Genomic DNA, 18,874 nt, shown 5'->3' with positions numbered 1-18,874 from the left:
CCTTCTCTTTAGCTGCTTTAAGAGTATCATTTTTAAATAGCTGAAAACTTGTAGCAACAAGTTGATGAGATGAAACTCTTTGTTTTTCATAAAAACACTACAAATATTAATGTGGTGATCAAAAGCAGGTATTGCATTCTTTGTAACTAACTAACACAGTGCCGGCGCTGTGGTGGGGCATTCGAGGGCCGTGCCCCCCCTAGCGGTCATTGATGCCCCTCCTACAGGCCATTGGCGTGGCCCAAAAAAAAAATCCCTTTTAGTTATATTTTAATATTAAATGTTCAAACTGTAACTAAAGTAAATAAAATAAAAAGAATGGGTGAAAATGCATAATTTTGGTTGCTCATGGACGTTACTAGGCTTCGTCATGGGTGAATGCTTATTGGTCGCCGAGTAAACTTGTTACATTTGATTTGCAGCGCGCGCGCAAAATCCATTTCAAGTTGAAGAAACAGTTTGTCCGTCTATATTATAGACAGTTGTTAGCAGCTAATTAAAAAAAAATATAAAAAAAAAAACCGGTGAGATTGTTGATGAATGTTTGTGGTTCTAACTGCATTTTGTGTTTTATACTTGGCTGTCTGTAAAGATATACGGGCTTATGTCATTTCTGCTTGGTGCGTGCATAAACCTGTTGGGAGGTGTGTAACCCAGGTTAAAACCAAGTATTAGCATAAAGTAATAGCAACAGACAATACATTTATTTTTGTCCTTTATTTATTTTGTTTAGAAAATGAGTCCTTTAGAGTATTTAAGTCCTTGAAAACTAAGAAAAAAACGGTGTTTAAAGAAATTATTTTATTTGTTGAAGCACACTTGTATTTTCTGTATTTTATTTTTTCCATTTCCTGTATTTTATTTTCTTTTATCTATTTCTCAAGTTCTACAGAATTTGCATTCTACGCAAATCAAAAAACTACAAAATCAGTTAAACCTTATACCCTGTGTGAGTGGGCTCATTATTGTTGTGACATCCTTATTCTCTGCAGGCGAATTTTAGTCTCTGTTGGTCCAGTACGCAGACATTTGTGTGATGATGTCCAACTCGTTTTATTAAGAAAAAAACCCTTAAGTTTCAGAAACATCTATACGAAAACACTTTGTCTGATGGGGGACATTTTTTTTTGCCGGTTTTTCAAAGCTTCAAACTGATTCAGTGTTTTATTTTTGTCGTCGTAATTTGTAAATTATTTAAGTATAAAAAATATATAGCTATTCATTGTAGGCCAATTTTATGTTTTTTATTTAGCCTATATTATATTTATATTATTATTTTCTGTCCTGTTCTGTTGTTTAGGCTATCTGTTCTGGGCCGGGTGTCCCTCGATGTAGCCTAGCTGAGCTCTAAAAGCGCTCTCTACGTGCAAGGTTATAAACGTTAGCCGCAATTCCTCGCGCGTTTCCCCCCAAAAATGTACAATTTTCCCAAAAATGTAGGCTACTGAACTCATAGAACGCGAGAATGAGTCGCTGTCCATTCGCTGACGTGCTGAACTAGGCTATACTAACCATATTGAATCGTATTCTGAACGTTTAACCTAACAATCGTCATCTGTTGTGTGTTAGGAATCAAGACAGGTATAAAAAAAAAAAAAAAAAAAAAAAAAAAAAAAAAAAAAAAAATCGAAATAATGACATTTCTATATAGAAGATCATTGGAGCTAATTATATAGCGTAGAATGTCATTCTATATAGATCATTGGGAACCGTATGTCCGGTCGGCAAAACAGCAAATTTCAGCGCTGTCTTCGTTCCTCTTTTAGATAGAAAACCCCAAGTCTAAAGGCCCGTTCACACCAAGGACGGTAACTATAAAAGATAACGATAAAGATATAGTTCTAAAAATCGTTTTCAGTATTAAAGAACAGCGCGTCCAGACCACAACTATAACGATAAAAGACAAAGAAAAACGATATCGTTGGAATCACTTTCAAAACGATTTTTTTTCCAGCTTGAACGATAAAAAATTGACAGCCACATCAGAATCCATCCTGTTGTAAAGCGCTCGAGAATTTTAAAGCGCCAGACGACTTAGAATAAACAGAAGATATCGTTCGCTGGTGTGGACGCTAATATCGTTATCTTTATAGTCATCGTTCTTTGTGTGAACGGGTAAATCTTTCATTGTATTCTATATAGATCTTTCAGATTTAGGTCTGGATTTCCATGCTACTATGATGTTGCCAATGCGTCAAAAAAATATTTATCAAACGACAGTGCCCCCCCGCCGATGATCCAATGCCCCTCCAGTAGATCTGCTCTGACGCCGACTCTGAACTAACATGTTACTGGACTCCTCTTGTGTGTGTGTTTATTAAGCAGATTCTTCTTTAAATGTGTGACATGCATGAAAAAAATGCTGTTTTTAACAACCATAAAAAATAAATACATATGTTATTTTAAATTAAAGGCAATACATTTAAATGTTCAAATTATTGCCTCTTCACATCCCAAAATATCCCTGACAAACTGAATGAATGAATGATGGGGGAGAAATCAAATCTCTAATTAAGCATCTCAACAAACAGGACAGGTTTTATATTTCATTTATACAGTAAAACAATGCAATATTCCATGTTTACATTTGATTACAATTACTGCAGTAGACTGTATAATGTGCTTGTAACGTGGAGTCAGAGACGTTCGGATCCATCTGCAGTACTTTATTATCAGAATGGTCAAACAGGCAATGATCGGGGAACAGCGTCAGGTATGTACAGGGATATCCAAAATCAACAACAGAAACAAGCAGAGGTTGGGGCAGGCAGCAGAGAATCACAGTCGGTATAAACAATCCAATATCAAAACACGAAAGGAACACAGGGAAAACACTCGGAAATGCTAGACGGGGCTAAACAAGACTTTGCAATCATTGAGAGTCCAAACACAGTTTATATAGGGGAGTGGTAATGGGAACACCTGGTGGTGATTAGACCTAAGCACAGGATTATGGGAAATGGAGTTGGGAATGGAAATGGACACCAAATGCAAGAGTCCTGCGTGGAGTGCCCTCTGCTGGAGTTCATGGGCACTCCAGCTGATGATCGTGACAGTGCTGTTAGATAAACTTACATGAAAACATTTTATTTATTTTTTTCTATTGTATTTGTGCTATTTTGCACAAGTTTGTGTGTAATGTTGTTATTTGTTTTTACTGTATCACTGACTCCCGAGAGCAGACAGACTGAGTGTCAGACTTCATTAAAGACTGTCCGAGATGGCAGGGAAGAGGAGTGTGACTTGTAATAAAATAAAGAGGTAATCACTTTCTTCAAGGATGCTGTCTCTTCTTCACTCCTCTCTCTTCAGTTTTATGGGTGACATGCAGAGCACAGATTCTGAGCATGGGACACAAACTTCACTTCAACCTGTTTGTTTTCCATTCTGTCTTCAAGCCTCAGCTGCTCAGGACGTCCTAATTTAAAAACAAAACATCTTAAACTCGCTCCTTAAAAAACAAAACACAGTATTTCATTACTCTTCATCACTATGTTTCAGATCCTCATCAGTGGTGCTTCTTCTGAAACCTCTAGCGGCGGTGGGCGGGGCCGACCGCGTCACGGCGAGGATCCCGCGCCTCCATTGGCTCGTGTCAGCCCTGACGTCAGTGTGGGGGGGGTGTCTGTGTGTGTGTGTGTGTGTGTGTGTGTGTGTGTGTGTCTGTGTGTGTGTCCTGAGCTGAGCTGTGTGTGTGTGTGTGTGTGTCTGTGTGTGTGTCCTGAGCTGAGCTGTGTGTGTGTGTGTGTGTGTGTGTGTGTGTGTGTGTGTGTGTGTGTGTGTCTGTGTGTGTGTGTGTCCTGTGCTGAGCTGTATGTGTGTGTGTCTCTGTGTGTGTGTGTCCAGAGCAGAGCTGTGTGTGTGTGTGTGTGTGTGTGTGTGTGTGTGTGTGTGTGGTGTGTCTCTGTGTGTGTGTGTCTGTCTGTGTGTGTGTGTGTGTGTGTGTGTCTCTGTGTGTGTGCTGAGCTGTATGTGTGTGTGTGTGTGTGTGTGTGTGTGTGTGTGTGTGTGTGTGTGTGTGTGTGTGTGTGTGTCTGTGTGTGTCCTGAGCTGAGCTGTGTGTGTGTGTGTGTGTGTGTGTGTGTGTGTGTGTGTGTGTGTCCTGAGCAGAGCTGTGTGTGTGTGTGTGTGTGTGTGTGTCTGTGTGTGTGTGTGTCCTGAGCTGAGCTGTGTGTGTGTATGTGTGTTATGTGTTTATGTGTTTTTGTGTTGTGATGTGGTGCGGGGTGATGGAGACTAGCACCGCAGCTAAACCGTGTCAGCAGCGACACACACACAACACACTGCAGTGTCTCTGTTCACAGTGTCTAACTCTGTCCCTGTAATTAAACGACGCTGTCATCTTGTATCTCTGACGAGATTTCACTACATTCACGTGATGAAAGTCACGTCTCCTTCACACACTGTCAGGACTTTCACTCATTCTGTGTATCTGAATGAGTATTAAGTTTGGTAACACTTTATTTTAAGGTGTTCTTGTTACACGTTACACATTTACTTACTGTTATAACAGCAATAATTACACACAAGTAACCCAAGACCAAACCCTAACATATAGTAAGTATGTTACATGTACATTAGTTGAATGATATTACTCAGTACTTTAATGTATAATCACACTGTATCAAGGACACCTTAAAATAAAGTGTGACCCTTTATTTTAGTATTTCAGACACTATTGCTCAGGTAGGACTGAAATAATTATGTTTCTCTAAGTGCTGTTTAAATCAGAGCTCATGCATATCATTGAATGGATAAAAGATGAATGTACTACTAATAATGTTAGTAATTTAATGAAGAGTAATGTTTGTGTTCTGTCTGTGTCAGATCTGAGGGGTCTGTCCTGGAGCGAGCAGGCCGTGTATGCTCCTGTCATCCTCCCGAAGTGTCTCGATGGCTGGACGCTAGGCTTGTGTGCGTCTCGCTGTATGTTGAGATTAATCGCAGCTCAGCCTGATTCCTGGGCTCTCTCGGCACATCCATCAGAGGGATGGAAACATGGCTGGAAAAGAGGAGCATTCACGCTGTGAGTCTGCAGTTCAGTGCAGTTTTGTCTAAAAAGGCTAATATTTCATGTATTTGAGGTCTGAGATGTGGGAACGGTGAAGAGAGAGAGAGGGCATTTTGCATTTTAGCTCTAATCAGCCAGGTACTGTCTTAAATATCCTGCATAGCACTTCATCTTTTATAACATGGGATTATGACCAAATATATTCGATCTGGATTTTTGTAAAATGTTGCAACAATATGTTACTCACACTGGGGTTTTATTACGAATGGAGACGTGTAACTGATCAGATGTTAGTTACACAGAAGTACTGTTGAGGGTTCAGTGCTTTAAACTCTATCAGTGGTATCTGACATGTTACAAGTGAATACAGTTTTGAGTCATCTCTGTGTTTCATAGTTTTCAATGAAAATGAGAATAAAATCAAGCAAGTTATGAAGTGTGCTGTCCTTGTTTGTCACCGGGCAGCTGAATGACCTCAATGCTGTATTAAAGCGGTTATAAATAGTGTAATACATACTGCTGGAAGACGGTGCCAAGTGAGTGAATAGCTCAGATAACGAGGACTGAACTGCCTGATATTCCCTTGAACACAGCTGTGGGAGAAACATTCAGAAAACACACGCTCGATGGAAACCCAGCCACGGTTTCAAGACATTGGACATGATGTTATGATAAGATGAGACTAGTGGGACAAAACTGGAAATATATATAGTATAACATTCATCATCCCAGCCACTACAAGCTCAAATAATGTATAGGTTTTTATTGAATCATTTAACACAAATGCAGACAGATGATAACATGGCTTTGCCCGTTGGAAGTTCTTGACTGTTTCCCAGTGTGCATGACGTGGTCCTGTCTTACAGGTGAACCTGCGGTCTGTGTTCACCGCCGAGCAGCAGCGAATCCTGGAGCGCTACTATGAGAGCGGCATGACCAATCAGAGCAAGAGCTGCTTCCAGCTCATCCTGCAGTGTGCGCAGGAGACCAAACTCGACTTCAGCGTGGTCAGAGTACGCCTGCTCCCTTCATTCATGCCACACTTCATTTCAGACGGTTTGAGCTGTTTGTGTTGTATTTAGTGTGTTTATCAGTGACTGATGCCCATATCTAAAGGACAGGAGGATAAATCAATGAAAAATGTGAGTGTGGTGATTGGACAATACAGATATATACAAAATAGCCAAACATAAAATAAAACGCAGAGAATCTGAAATCTTTATTCACTGAAAGCCTGAAAATGGTTGTGAATAAAATTGCTTACTAACTTTTTCTGTGTGTAACACTAAGTGCTTGAAAAAAATAAGCTTCGCATCACTAAATTCTTTAGTGCAAGTGTCTCATTTTGCAGAGAACAGTGACTTCAGAATAAGGTGTAAGGGGTGATGTAAAGTCCTCCTGATTACTACGTGGTTAGTCAGCAGTGTTGAGGAAGTTACTTTTAAAAGAAATGCATTACAATATTGTGTTACTCCCTAAAAAAGTAACTAATTACGTTAAGTAGTTACTTTTTATGGAAAGTAATGCATTAGTTTACTTTTGAGGTACATTTTAAATCTTGGCAGGGCTTGCTTGTTTGTTTTTAATATAAAAAGTTCTCCTTTAACAAATGTAAAAGCCCTTTCACACCAAAAGTGAAATGTCTCCGCTTAAGGCTGAAGGAAGTGTAAATACACGTCTGTACAGTAGAGGGCGCCGCTCAAACTAATCACATGAAGAATATGACGCAGGAGAAGAAAGTTCAACACTATTCAGCAATCACACAAATCAAACACAGATGTGTTATTTTCGCTTAGTATGGTTGAATTGGATCATTGAAGGTCAGTAGCAAAGACATTGGTTAGTAAAGTGAAAACTATTCATCACTTGTAAATGTGTTACATATCATTTTTGAGTTATTTTATAGTGTCTGCTCCGGAAAGTATAAATCTGTGTGTCACGCAAAGCCTGTATGCTGATGATAAGGGCTTATACTTTCATGGTTCTCTCTTCTCAAATTTTGAGCCTATGAATTTTAGTTGTATAGTAAAAAGCATTGTTTAAAAATCCTCCTCCTCTGATGAAACAGCTCCAGTTCTTCACACTCGTAAGGTGTCATAGTTACACGGGGATTCAGTGCTTTAGAACTGGGACAACAAATCAAATCTGAGATTTGCTGAATGCATGGAGATTCTTTGAACAGCAGATGCTTTAGAAACAGCCGTACTCTGCTCGTTTCCAAATCCTTACACACGCTTGAACCTAAAACAATCATTCATAAAGATAGAGCAAGTTACAAGGGTGTTCACAGTGGGCTGTGTTTACATTAATCTGGCGTCATAAAAGCATTCTGAGCCGAGGTGAAATTACAGACTCAGCCGAACACACAAGTGCTCTTCGGCTCTTCTTCATCAGTGTTTGAGTGTGAGGATGAAAACTAGAGTAGAGCGCCGTCTGCTGTTAAAATCTAAGCTCAGAATCGATTCCAGAGAGAATCGCGATGCATTCGGAAGATCTCAGAATCAATCCACGAATCGATTCTGCATCGATTTATCGTCGCAGCCCTAGTGTTTTCATGCACTGATTATAATGAGATTTTGACAATATTACGATTAAACTTTATCTCATGTAAACGCAATACTTCGATCCAAATAATGCAAACGAATTGCCATCACATTTCTATGGTGCCGAAAAAGCATGAAATACAACCATACAGAAGTGTTTTGCATTAGATGTAAATAAATGAGAACAGTGATCAGTAACACCTGGCTGTGCTGTGCAGTGGGGTATGTGAATAATGGCAGTAAAAAATGAACCACAGTTCTTAGCGAATAATAAGAATCATGAAAATTGCATGTAAACGGGAGTGAAGAGCTTTGTAAGCATCCTGATTAATCCTGAGTCTGATTATTGAAAAATAATCACATTATTTTTTGCGCATGTAAACGTAGTGATTGTTTCAAAGTAGGGATGTAACGATTAATGGTTTGATGATAAATCACGAGATTCATATTTAAATTATCATTAAAACCGAGTTTGCACAGCACATTTTAACTAAACCCTTATAACACTGATAACCATAATAATTTTGGTCACTATAATCATGATAAGAAATGTTCATACCGTTACATGTTTATTTCAAGACACAGGCACTTTTCGTGACAGGCTTTGTGAGGATCATCTGTATGCTGCTGTGGGTGTTGTACAGAGCTAGTTTGGATATTAATGGCTTTTACATTAATACATAAACAGGGAGAATTCATAGTTTGATGGAAATTAATTTGACCTTTACCCTTGAGGTCAACACCAGGTCTCTCCATCATTTAAGAGAAAAATAACTAATAAACCCCTCCATATAAAATGTGTTATTATGATATGAGTTCATTTCACTTTGGAGGTGAAATGTGAAAACAACATTAAGACTGTATGTTTTAAATATTTGTTTAATAACATATTTTACTAAGTACTATGAATGAAGGACAGAATCACTGATCTTGATTCACCTATTAAATTTATTTATTTATTTATTTATTTATTTTCAGTTTATGGGGATAAAATTAGTAATTATAGCCATTCAACAGTACAGTATAATTGAACGACAAATCTGTTTCACCATATATAAACAATTTCAGAATATTAAAAAGAATTACAACAACTTAAAGTAAGCTTAAAACAATGTTCACCTGAAACTATGATGTTAAAATGTCTGTTAATATTTTTGAATGAGGGCTGTCAGTTCATTTTCTCCACTTAAAGTTCATTTTGCATATATATATATATATATATATATATATATATATATATATATATATATATATATATATTTTATTTTACATGATTTTTTAACCATAAATTGGTAATGTTACTAATAGTTAAAGGGATAGTTCACCCAGACCTGTGTGAGTTTGTTTTTTTCTTTTGAACACAAAACAAGATTAAAAAAGTAAAATAAATAAATAAAAAAAAGTTTAAGTTTAAAAAAATTTGGTTAACAAATTAGTTGATGTTCTTCGTTTACTAGTATTTTTCAAACAAGTCAGTGGCTACCAACTGTTAAACATTATTGTGTTCAACAGACGAAAGTTTGGAAAACTTGATGATGAAAGAATTAAAATTTAAAATACTGGGGAAAACCCTTAAGATAACATAAAACAAAATTAAAAAAAAAACCGCATCTTAAGCATGCAGAATAACATTAGTGGACTTTGAACGGTTAATTGCCGCTTTGAATGATTACGTAATTGTGGCATCCATAATTGTAATCACGATTAGAAATTTGATTAATTGTGCAGCCGGAAAAGCAACTGTATGTAGTCATGTTTAGTATTTTTGCGTTTAATTCACTGTGACATACACTACCAGTCTAAAGTTTGGGATCAGAACGATTTTAAATGTTTTTACAGGAGTGTCTTCTGCTCATCAAGTTTGCATTTATTTGATCAAAAATACAGGGAAAAAATTTAATATTGTGAAATATTGTTATGATGTAAAATAACATTTTTCTGTTTTAATATAAATTAAACTGTAATTTATTTCTGTGATGTGCAGCTGTATTTTCAGCATCATTACTCCTGTCTTCAGTGTCACATGATCTTCAGAAATCATTCTAATATGATGATTTATTATCAGTGCTGAAACTGTTCTGATTATTTTGGAAACTGCCATACTTTTTTCAGGATTCTTTGATGAATAAAAAGTTAAAAAGAAGAGCGTTTATTTAAAATAGAAATATTTTCTTACAATATACACTACAGTTCATAAGTTTGTGGTCAGTAAATTTGTATTCTTTTTTTTTCTTTTCTTTTTTTAAAGAAATTAAAACTTTTATTCAGCAAGGATGTGTTAAATTGTTAAGAAGTGATAAAGATTTATATTCTTAGAAAAGATTTCTATTTTGAATAAGTGGTGTTCTTTTGAACTTTTTATTCATCAAAGAATAAAAAAAAAATTGTCAGCACAACATTGATAATTCTGATAATAAATCATCATATTAGAATGATTTCTGAAGATCATGTGACACTTTATACTGGAGTAATGATGATGGAAATTCAGCTTTGATCACAGAAATAAATTAGATTTTAAAGGATATTAAAACAGAAACCATTATTTTATATCGTAATAACATTTTGCAAGATTACAGTTTTTTTTTCTGTATTTTTGATCAAATAAATGCAGCCTTGATGAGCAGAAGAGACTTCTTACACTGATTATCTGTACACATGCATTTACTGCTGCCTTTACACAGAATTTCATATCTGCTCACCAAACTGATAATATTCCCAGAACAGACATTTGGAGTGAGTGAAGGGAAAGAAACACCGTATAAGAAGTCAGTTAACATCTGTAATGATTCTGAAACTGACATTTCAAAGAAAACCTTAAACATAGAGTTGCTTTAAAACATTTGGTCTCAGTATTTAATGAGAGTATCAATCACCTTATGTCTGACCTTAATCACTGAGATGAGCACATCACTGACAGAATCAAATCTCTGAACAGCTACAGAAGAGTTTTTCCTTTGTATTTGTGTAGGTAATGAGTGACATGTCGGCTCCCTGGCTTCACAGTAGCTCGCGGAAAAGACCGGTGAGTGCCTGAGACGTGCTGCCGCTCTTTAACACATCAGAGATCACTGTACTGTCAGCTTCTGATGGTGGCTTTAATAACAGGTGTAGTGTGTATTAAGCTGCAGGACAGGACGCAGTTCAGCGACAGAGACGTGTACACGCTGAAGCGCTACTGGGATCACGGCATGACCAGCCTGGGCTCTCTGTGCAGAGAGAAGATCTCCGCGGCCGCCAGCGAGCTCCGAGTGGACACTGAGATCATCACGGTCAGGGTCTGCACTCACATCACACGTACAGGACCGCTTTAGATCTAAGAGTCATTCTGTCATGTAGGGTACGCTTCGTGTGCATTGATGACAAGTATATGTGTCTAATGATTTCTTCACAAAAATCATATTTTGGGAATATTAAGGGAAAACATATCATGATCTCAAACAAATATTTAGTGCACCGTATGTTTCAGTTTGCTTCAGAATGTGAGTTTTTGCAGTGCAACTTTTGAAAACACTGATGAAATATTATATTCCCAATAGTAATTTTGAGAAAGCATGCTGTTTTTGTTGTTTGTTATAGACATTAGAACATTTACACACAATACAATAGTGGGCTTAACATAATAAATGTAAAGTCTAACCTTAAAATGCATGCTTTAAATCACTTTAAACACTTTCCAGTTCTCTCTATTAACTAGTTAGTAATTAACATGAATATTACTAGATATTGTCAGTTTATTATTACTTTAAAAAACACATATTAATGTCTTATTCTCCAAGACATCCTTAATCCTACCCAATTCTTAAACTTAACAACTACTTTACTAAGAATTAATAAGCAGTAATTAGGAGTATATTGAGGCAAAACTCAAGTTAATAGTGAGAATTATACTCTAAAGTGTGAGCAGAATAATTGATGTAGTTATCTGTTATTTATTTGAAAGAATTAAAAGAACCGTTTCATGTCTATTCTTGTATCATTAGCTAGCAGATCTCATTCACCTTCAGCTCCATCCCTTTCCTCGTGATATCACATAACCTTGTTTCTCAATCAAACGACTTCATTCATATTAAATTATGCCTTTTTACATGCATCTCACATTATTCTCAGAACCCATTGTCTGTATGTGAAGTCATCTGCCAGACGTGGATTGGTAACCGCAGAAGGAAGTACCGTTTGATGGGGATTGAGATCCCTCCTCCTAAAGGAGGGCCGGTCGTATTCCCAGATCGTTCCCCTCACGTGCTTGAAGACGAGCGTCAGACTCCGGAGCGAGGAGAGGCCAGCGAACACAGCGTCGTCGTGTGTCTGTCTGTCTGACGGTGGGGATGGTTTTCATGCTGTTGAGTTTAATGACATCATTAACACAGAAAACAGTACTGCTTTAAGCCATTATGTCTAGTAACTGTACATTTGCCTCTGTTAAAGATGGAGCCAGTGATTTATATCTGACAGAAAACGATGATGTGAACGATGAATCAGATGGTTCCACACCTGCTAAACATGTGGTATGAGCACACATTCATCAGCGTTTACTAGTTTAATGCTAACTCTGACTCAAGCATGAAACTTTCTTCTAGAAGATTGAAATCGTTGACGAAGATGATGATGATGGAGACATGTTGACCACTGAGATGGAGCAGATGCAAAACCTCTTCAGGGTAAGAGTTCAGGGTAAGCAGAGAGTCACGAGCTGCATGAGAATCAATAGATAATGAAGAACCTGTATGCATTTCTTCTGCAGAAAACGCAAAAGAATGTCATGAGTTCGGTATGAGATGAGGGGGGTAGATGATGACAGAACTTTCACTTTAGGGTAGATTATCTCTTTTATTACTCATATCTCCCTTTACACCATGCGCTGTCCAGGATGTGACAATAAACACACAATAGTAGTAACCCATCATGTTAGTCCGAGTGTTTGGAGAAAACACTTCATTACTCAGATCTGTTACTGTAGTGTTTCTCAGCGGGGCATTCGGGGGGCGCTGGAACCAATATTTTTGAAAGGGGGGTGCTTTTTGTTTGCTGCTTGCCTGCGGTTGGTTTGAATGCCAAATTTCAAGAGTTTAGGCCTATTCAGTGCTCATAAATATTGCATAATTTATATTCACATGGCTTTTTTATTTATTTTTGCTCCTCTGGAAACTAATGATAATGATATGTCAAGTCCAGTCAAATGTTGTGGCATTCAATGACATATTTTTTTAATTATTTATGGGCTACTGTAGGCTGTTATATTTGGGATAAAATACATGCTTTTAAAATATGTTAATATTACAAATATAATACAGCCTATAATATACACTACCATTCAAAAAAAAAAAAAAGGTCAGTAAAAATTTGTAATGCTTTTAAAACAAATTTCTTCTGCTCAGTAAGACTGCATTTATTTGATTAAAAAACAGTAAACAGTACATCTACAATTTGAAAGAACTGCTTTCTTTTCTTTCTGTTTTCCTCTCATGCTAAAGCTCCATTACTCCTGATACTCGTGCTGATTGCTGCTCAAAAAAACATTTCTTCTTATTATTATAGCTGGCACAGCACACTGACAGAAAAGCAAGCTTTGAAATATAATGGACTAATGAAGACATAAATCAGGACAGCACTAAAACAGTTTCCCATCTTTTTACTTAGTATTTGTAAGCAAACTTTGAAATATTCTCACAAAATCATGAAATATAGTAAAGGAGGGTTTACATTTCTTCCATTTGCATGTATAAATGTGGTATTTACAGACCAAAATTACCTTGTCCACTGTCAGAAAACAGTCAATATATTCTCAAACACAGGGTATTTTCTAAAACTAAGGGATAAATATTAGCCTACTATTTTTCACTTAAAGCTAATAAATGATAAATCACAGGACAGTGTTTCTGCACTCCTGAATGTTTGTATGTGTGTGTGAGCTTGTGTGTTGTGTGTGTGCGTGCAGTGTAGCAGCACATCAGTTTAGAGCAGAGATTAGCTACCTCTACAATAAACTGTTTATAATGTGAATTCACTCAGTCAGTTTTGATTGTCCACATGCTACAAACAAACAAGCTTGAGATATAACCTCCCACACTCCCAGTCCATCACCGTCATTATAATCTTCAGCTTCACCACAACGTCACCAACGACTGGCTCCTTCACTGAACTGTGAGTTTGATTCAGAAATGAACCTGGAAACATTACTGTAATGTAATACATACATGATCATATTTACTGATTTGTTGTGTAATTACAGGTGCATATTCATTAACATACCAGTGAGTTGTTAAAAGCTGAAGTAGGAAGATATGCACTCACTGAACTGAAGCACTTTCTTGAGTGGTTCTACAGTTATCAACAATAACTAAGTTTTATTTTAGGCATCAATAGCTTCCTAGTAATTTTTTTTTTTATTTGTAGCCCTGCCATATTTAGATTCTACTTTTTTAAAACAAGGCCAAGGTTTTACAGATGTGTAAGATCTGATGACAGAGTCCAGGAGTCATGCTAACAACAAGCGTGTCTTGTGTCTTCTTCTTCTTTTAATGATGTTTACATTCTTAGAGCATTTTGCCACCTGGCTTTTCTTTTTTTAAGCATATCCTACCTTACTGACACATAACTTGATGTTTTTATTACTTTAAACAAGAATTATTGTTTGATGCAAAATACATTTAAAGAGAAAGATTGGGGAGGAAAGTCTATGCTGTCACTCTTTTACCTATTATTTACCCTTAATGCAACTGTATGCGGTTGTGTGTATTTTTGCGACTGTGGAGCTCCCTAGAGTTGAATTCACTGTCATAAGGTAATTTACTTTGTCAAGTAAACAGGCTAATTCCATAATGAATCCATTTTGAGTTAATCGATATAAAACATTAAAATCGGTCAAATCTGAGAGTGGAAGATGCACAGCTGACATTAGAGAGGTACAATGCTTGAATAGCTACAGTGTTGCGCTGACTCTTTGAATGGATGTGAAAATCACTTTATCACACACAACACTGTATTTTACATTTGATCATTCTGAGTGAATGTGGCAATCATTGAGGTCTGAACATTTGACCAAAATAGTCAAATTTAAAAGACTTCACCCTGTGGATGGTAATGGATCACCACCAAAAAAGGTACGGACTCATAACTTTTAAAAACTTAAATGAATAAAAAAAATATTTTGATGACTTTTTCTCATATTATCTCTGGATAATATATATACCAAACTTAACCTATGGAAAAAAAATAGGTGTCTGATTTCAAATTGTTTTTATTGTTGTTGTTTTTTTTCTTGCGTAAATAAGAAAATCTATTTGTCTAAGTTTGGGTCACTGAAGGATTCAGAAGAAATAAAAAAGTAATTGGTGCTCTCCTTTCAGTTGCAGTCCAAACCTAAATGACTTGTTTTCTTCTCACTTTAATGCCTAATAAAGCACACAATGATGTCCATATAGCTCACTTATCATTTGATAGGTGTTCTGATCAGTTTTGGTGAAAAACCACCCAACCATCTAGCACTTCACACTCCAGCACACTGATCCCATGCTTATTACTATTTAAAAAGAGGTTCCCTTAAGTTAAATGACTTAATGGTTTTCTTGCATCCAGGCCCAGAAGAGTGTTCAGTCCACTTGTAATCATTCTGCCAAGTGGTGGATAAGGCTCTTATGAAGCATGTGTGAAAACACATCGATCTCATTGGCCATCGGGAAGTCATGTGATGTAGCATGGCGTGCCAGTGAAACCATAAAAGGTTTCATGAAGGTTTCATATTACTGACAGTAAAGCACTGATTTTGAGCTAGAATGTGGGAAATTTATTGCTAATGAATTCTGTCATCGTTTCCTCACCCTCATGTCATTTTTGTGGAACGTTACGAAACCATTTTTTGAATTATTTTATGTTACACAGAAGAAAGACACTCATACAGGTTTGGAATGACACGATGTTGAGTAAATGACAATTTTCTATTTTGGGTGAACTATCACTTTAAGAAATTATCTATTACATAATATTTAAGTAATAATAGTAACATTTATTATAAATACATCTCTGTTGTACCGTGTTAATAACCGCAAGTTAAATGGTGCTGAATTTACAATTTTTAAACTGATGTCATGGGTTGATTTCCCCTCGTGGGTTAAAGGATTGAAATATTGCTACTTTGGGCTGTTTTTGACTGGCATGGGCTAGTTTTGGTAAACCTTGCTGTATGGAGCAGATACTTTCAGTTTATGTAACATACATTTTCCAGCTGAAGTAAATGATTTCTATTTCTATAAAAAAGCAAAACTATAGTTGGGGGCAGTATCACCGTGGGCAAGTAATGTAATCGGTGAACGACCAAACACTATGTAAACACCTGTTCATGTAACTCCATCATTCTTGGTATGTGTTAAATCATGGGACTGCGGGACCCGCGCAATATAACTGTTAGTCGACCAGAAGAGGCTTGGTCTACCCAATGTTTTTAGCCCATTATTCAAAACAAACAAACAAAAGAAATCCACAGGCGAACTCACGCAGTCCGTGACGGACAGATCGTTAACAGCTGGTCTTTGTGGTAATATAGCACATCGGGCAGGACATCCAAACACTCGTCTATCATTCATCAACCTCAAACGTGGCTTATCATCTGATATATGTAAGTATTATCAACTTTACATGGCTGCTCAATCTAATGTTAATCTAGAGAAATGTGCACTGTTCAAGTGTGAAGAGTAGTGCGCTCACTGCAGGACAGATGGAGACGCTGCTACTTGTTCATAAAATACTCCATTTTTGGTCATACAGACCAGAGTAATACATCTTTTGAATCTGTAAAGACTGTACTGTATTTGTGTGCGCTCACAATAACAACAAAACATTACGCTTTTGTAAAATACTGAAATCCAACAGGATGCGCTTTCTGCCATCTCGGTCTCTGTGAACTTCAGAAACTGTGTATATTTACCTTACAGACATGAAAAACATCTATTGAGAATGAAATTCTACTTTCAATTGAACCAGTTCAAATTGAAAACAAATATTATCAGGTTATGTAATCCGTATTGCCTTTAAAACCTTATCATCACATTATATTAATCTTTCAGACACAGCTCTATTTAGACTAACTCCTTTATTGTCAAAAGGAGAAGATCAGAAATATTGTGGAGCGGTTGTTTAAATGTGTGTGATTTGTCTCCTCAGAATGAAGAAGTGCAGTTTCTTGAGAAAGAGCTGCAGAGCCAGAAACAGAAGTTCTCAGAGCTGAAGCGCTCCCCCAGAAGCCTGCTGATCGCTGTGAAAAACAAAGACAGAACGAAACAGCAGGTGAGGAGACTCAAACAGATGACGAGCAGTGGACGAAGTCAGATCGTGATCGGTGTGTTTGTGTGGTCAGCAGCTGTTAGCCAGTCTGCCTCAGAGAGTGAGAGCCCTGGGGCTGGAGAACCAACCACAGCGAGTCTGGTGCAGAGACGCCCACCGTCCAGCAGGGGCGCCCCCAAGGGGTGGCCAGGGGTGGCCGTATAAACTCTGGCCACCCCTGTGGCCACCCCTAGGATGATTTGCAGTGGCTAATATTAATTTTAAATCTATTTTAAATCTATTAATTTTAGATCTATATAATTTATATATAATTTAATATAGTTACTATCACACGAAGAGTGACGTTTTTCTCCAGAAGTCTGCATAATTGCAAATGTGACATTGATTTCATACAACAGTTCAATAAACAAGAAGTTAATATCAAGAGTTTTACGTTTTAGACAACATATTCACTGTTTGCGCTCTATTTCTAAAAACAAAAATCATTCCAAACACAGCCACTGTTTTGCGTCTCTGTGCAACATGATAGTGTTTCGTTCCTGAATGAATCAACCGTTTAAATGATTCGGTTCAATCGCAATGACTCATTTATTAACAGTGACTCGCTGACACCTACTGGCTGTTTTAATTTCACATTTAAGGTACCTTTTCATTTTTTAAACAATTTCAAACATCAGTTTTCAATGTTTTATGTTTAAAATATCAAAACATTATTTATTAATTTGTAACTCCAGGTTAAAGTATCCCATGTCCCACAGAGCTCCATTAAACAGTGTGTAAAAACATCTAAATGGCACTTCAGATGCAGTTTCTGTTTTCTCTGTATTGCAAAGATCAATTTTGTTGATACTGATTGCATTTGCTTGGTAACAGCCCAAATGCAAGTGTCTGACTTAAAAGATGGGTGCACAGTTTTAGAAAAAACATGGCGTAAAGGTAAAAAAAAAAAAAAGCCTCAGCTGTCAGTACACTTAGAAATAAGATATCAGCACAATAACACACACAGCAAAATATTGTCTAATTTTCGTTATCGATAAAATCCCAGAAATCACAGAGATGTCATTTTTTTGTCAATATTGCAAACCCTTTATTTATTTATTTATTTTTTGATGTGCCACCCCAAGATTTACTGTGGCCTCATCTGGCCACCCCTATTACAATTTTTCTGGGGGCGCCACTGCCGTCCAGAGAGAGTCCTCTGTATCAGAGGAGGAGGAGGACACGGATCAGACCAGACTGTGAACGCCGCTCTGTTCCTCACACACACCACGTAGTGCCTGTGGAAACCAACCAGTAACTGCTGGGCCAAACCAGTCATTTTCTACAGCATATATCATATCAGACTGCCCTGGCCGGTCCGGTACTAACAAATAAACACCACTACGTCAACACAAGATTGCCTCGTCTCATTTCTATGACATCTGTAAGCATGAAACGCACAAGATCAGGTAAAAACACATATTTTACACTGGTTCATGTGTTCAGCAGCAAACCATTGACATTCAAAGCATTTCAGAGATTTGGTTTAATGAGGATTAAAATAAGCATTGTTTGGAGTTTTGTGATTGTAGGGTGGTTGTGTTCACACGGGCAGCACACACTTGTGTTCAAACACCATCTAAAAGTGGATTTTGCATAATATAAGAAAGCTTCAATATTGAAATATCGCTTCGGCAGTCTCACGCATGCTGTGTGTCTCTGGTTGAGAAGGGTCTGGCTGCAGACTTTCACTTGCATTCTCAGACTTGCATTCTCAGACACTTGCGCTTCCATTCGTGACATCCGTCTTTTTTATTTTGTTCTATTTATTGATTACTTTTTGTTTGAATCTCTCATCATTTTACAACAGTAGCCAGGTGGTGAAGACAAGAAAAAAGAAACAAAATTACAATGTCACTTGCAATCTCCACTTGCACTCTCAGCTACCTGCGACGTCACTTGCAATAGACACAAATCGTGCATGTTGCCAATGGAGACAAGACGCTGTGGTGATTAAACGATTAAAACTAATTTAGTACCGTAACGTACAGCGTCCTGCAAGAAA

The 18,874-nt window shown here is 37.1% G+C and overlaps 1 protein-coding gene across 1 annotated transcript; it reads left to right on the top strand.

Annotated features, from left to right (window-relative positions):
• Nucleotides 1–3,381: 3,381 nt before the first annotated feature.
• Nucleotides 3,382–18,523, top strand: LOC109064952 (highly divergent homeobox-like). The gene is given in 13 exon segments (XM_042737711.1): nt 3,382–3,606; nt 4,828–5,026; nt 5,878–6,092; nt 7,773–7,776; nt 10,523–10,576; nt 10,677–10,823; nt 11,695–11,857; nt 11,941–12,059; nt 12,132–12,218; nt 16,711–16,833; nt 16,904–16,954; nt 16,956–16,988; nt 18,019–18,523. Coding segments are annotated over 12 exon segments (1,086 nt in total). The 5' UTR covers nt 3,382–3,606; nt 4,828–4,990; the 3' UTR covers nt 18,073–18,523.
• Nucleotides 18,524–18,874: the final 351 nt, after the last annotated feature.

This window comes from Cyprinus carpio, chromosome B14 (genome assembly GCF_018340385.1).
Source record: "Cyprinus carpio isolate SPL01 chromosome B14, ASM1834038v1, whole genome shotgun sequence".
Lineage (NCBI taxonomy): Eukaryota > Metazoa > Chordata > Actinopteri > Cypriniformes > Cyprinidae > Cyprinus > Cyprinus carpio.
This window is presented reverse-complemented; position numbering and strand designations above follow the sequence as displayed.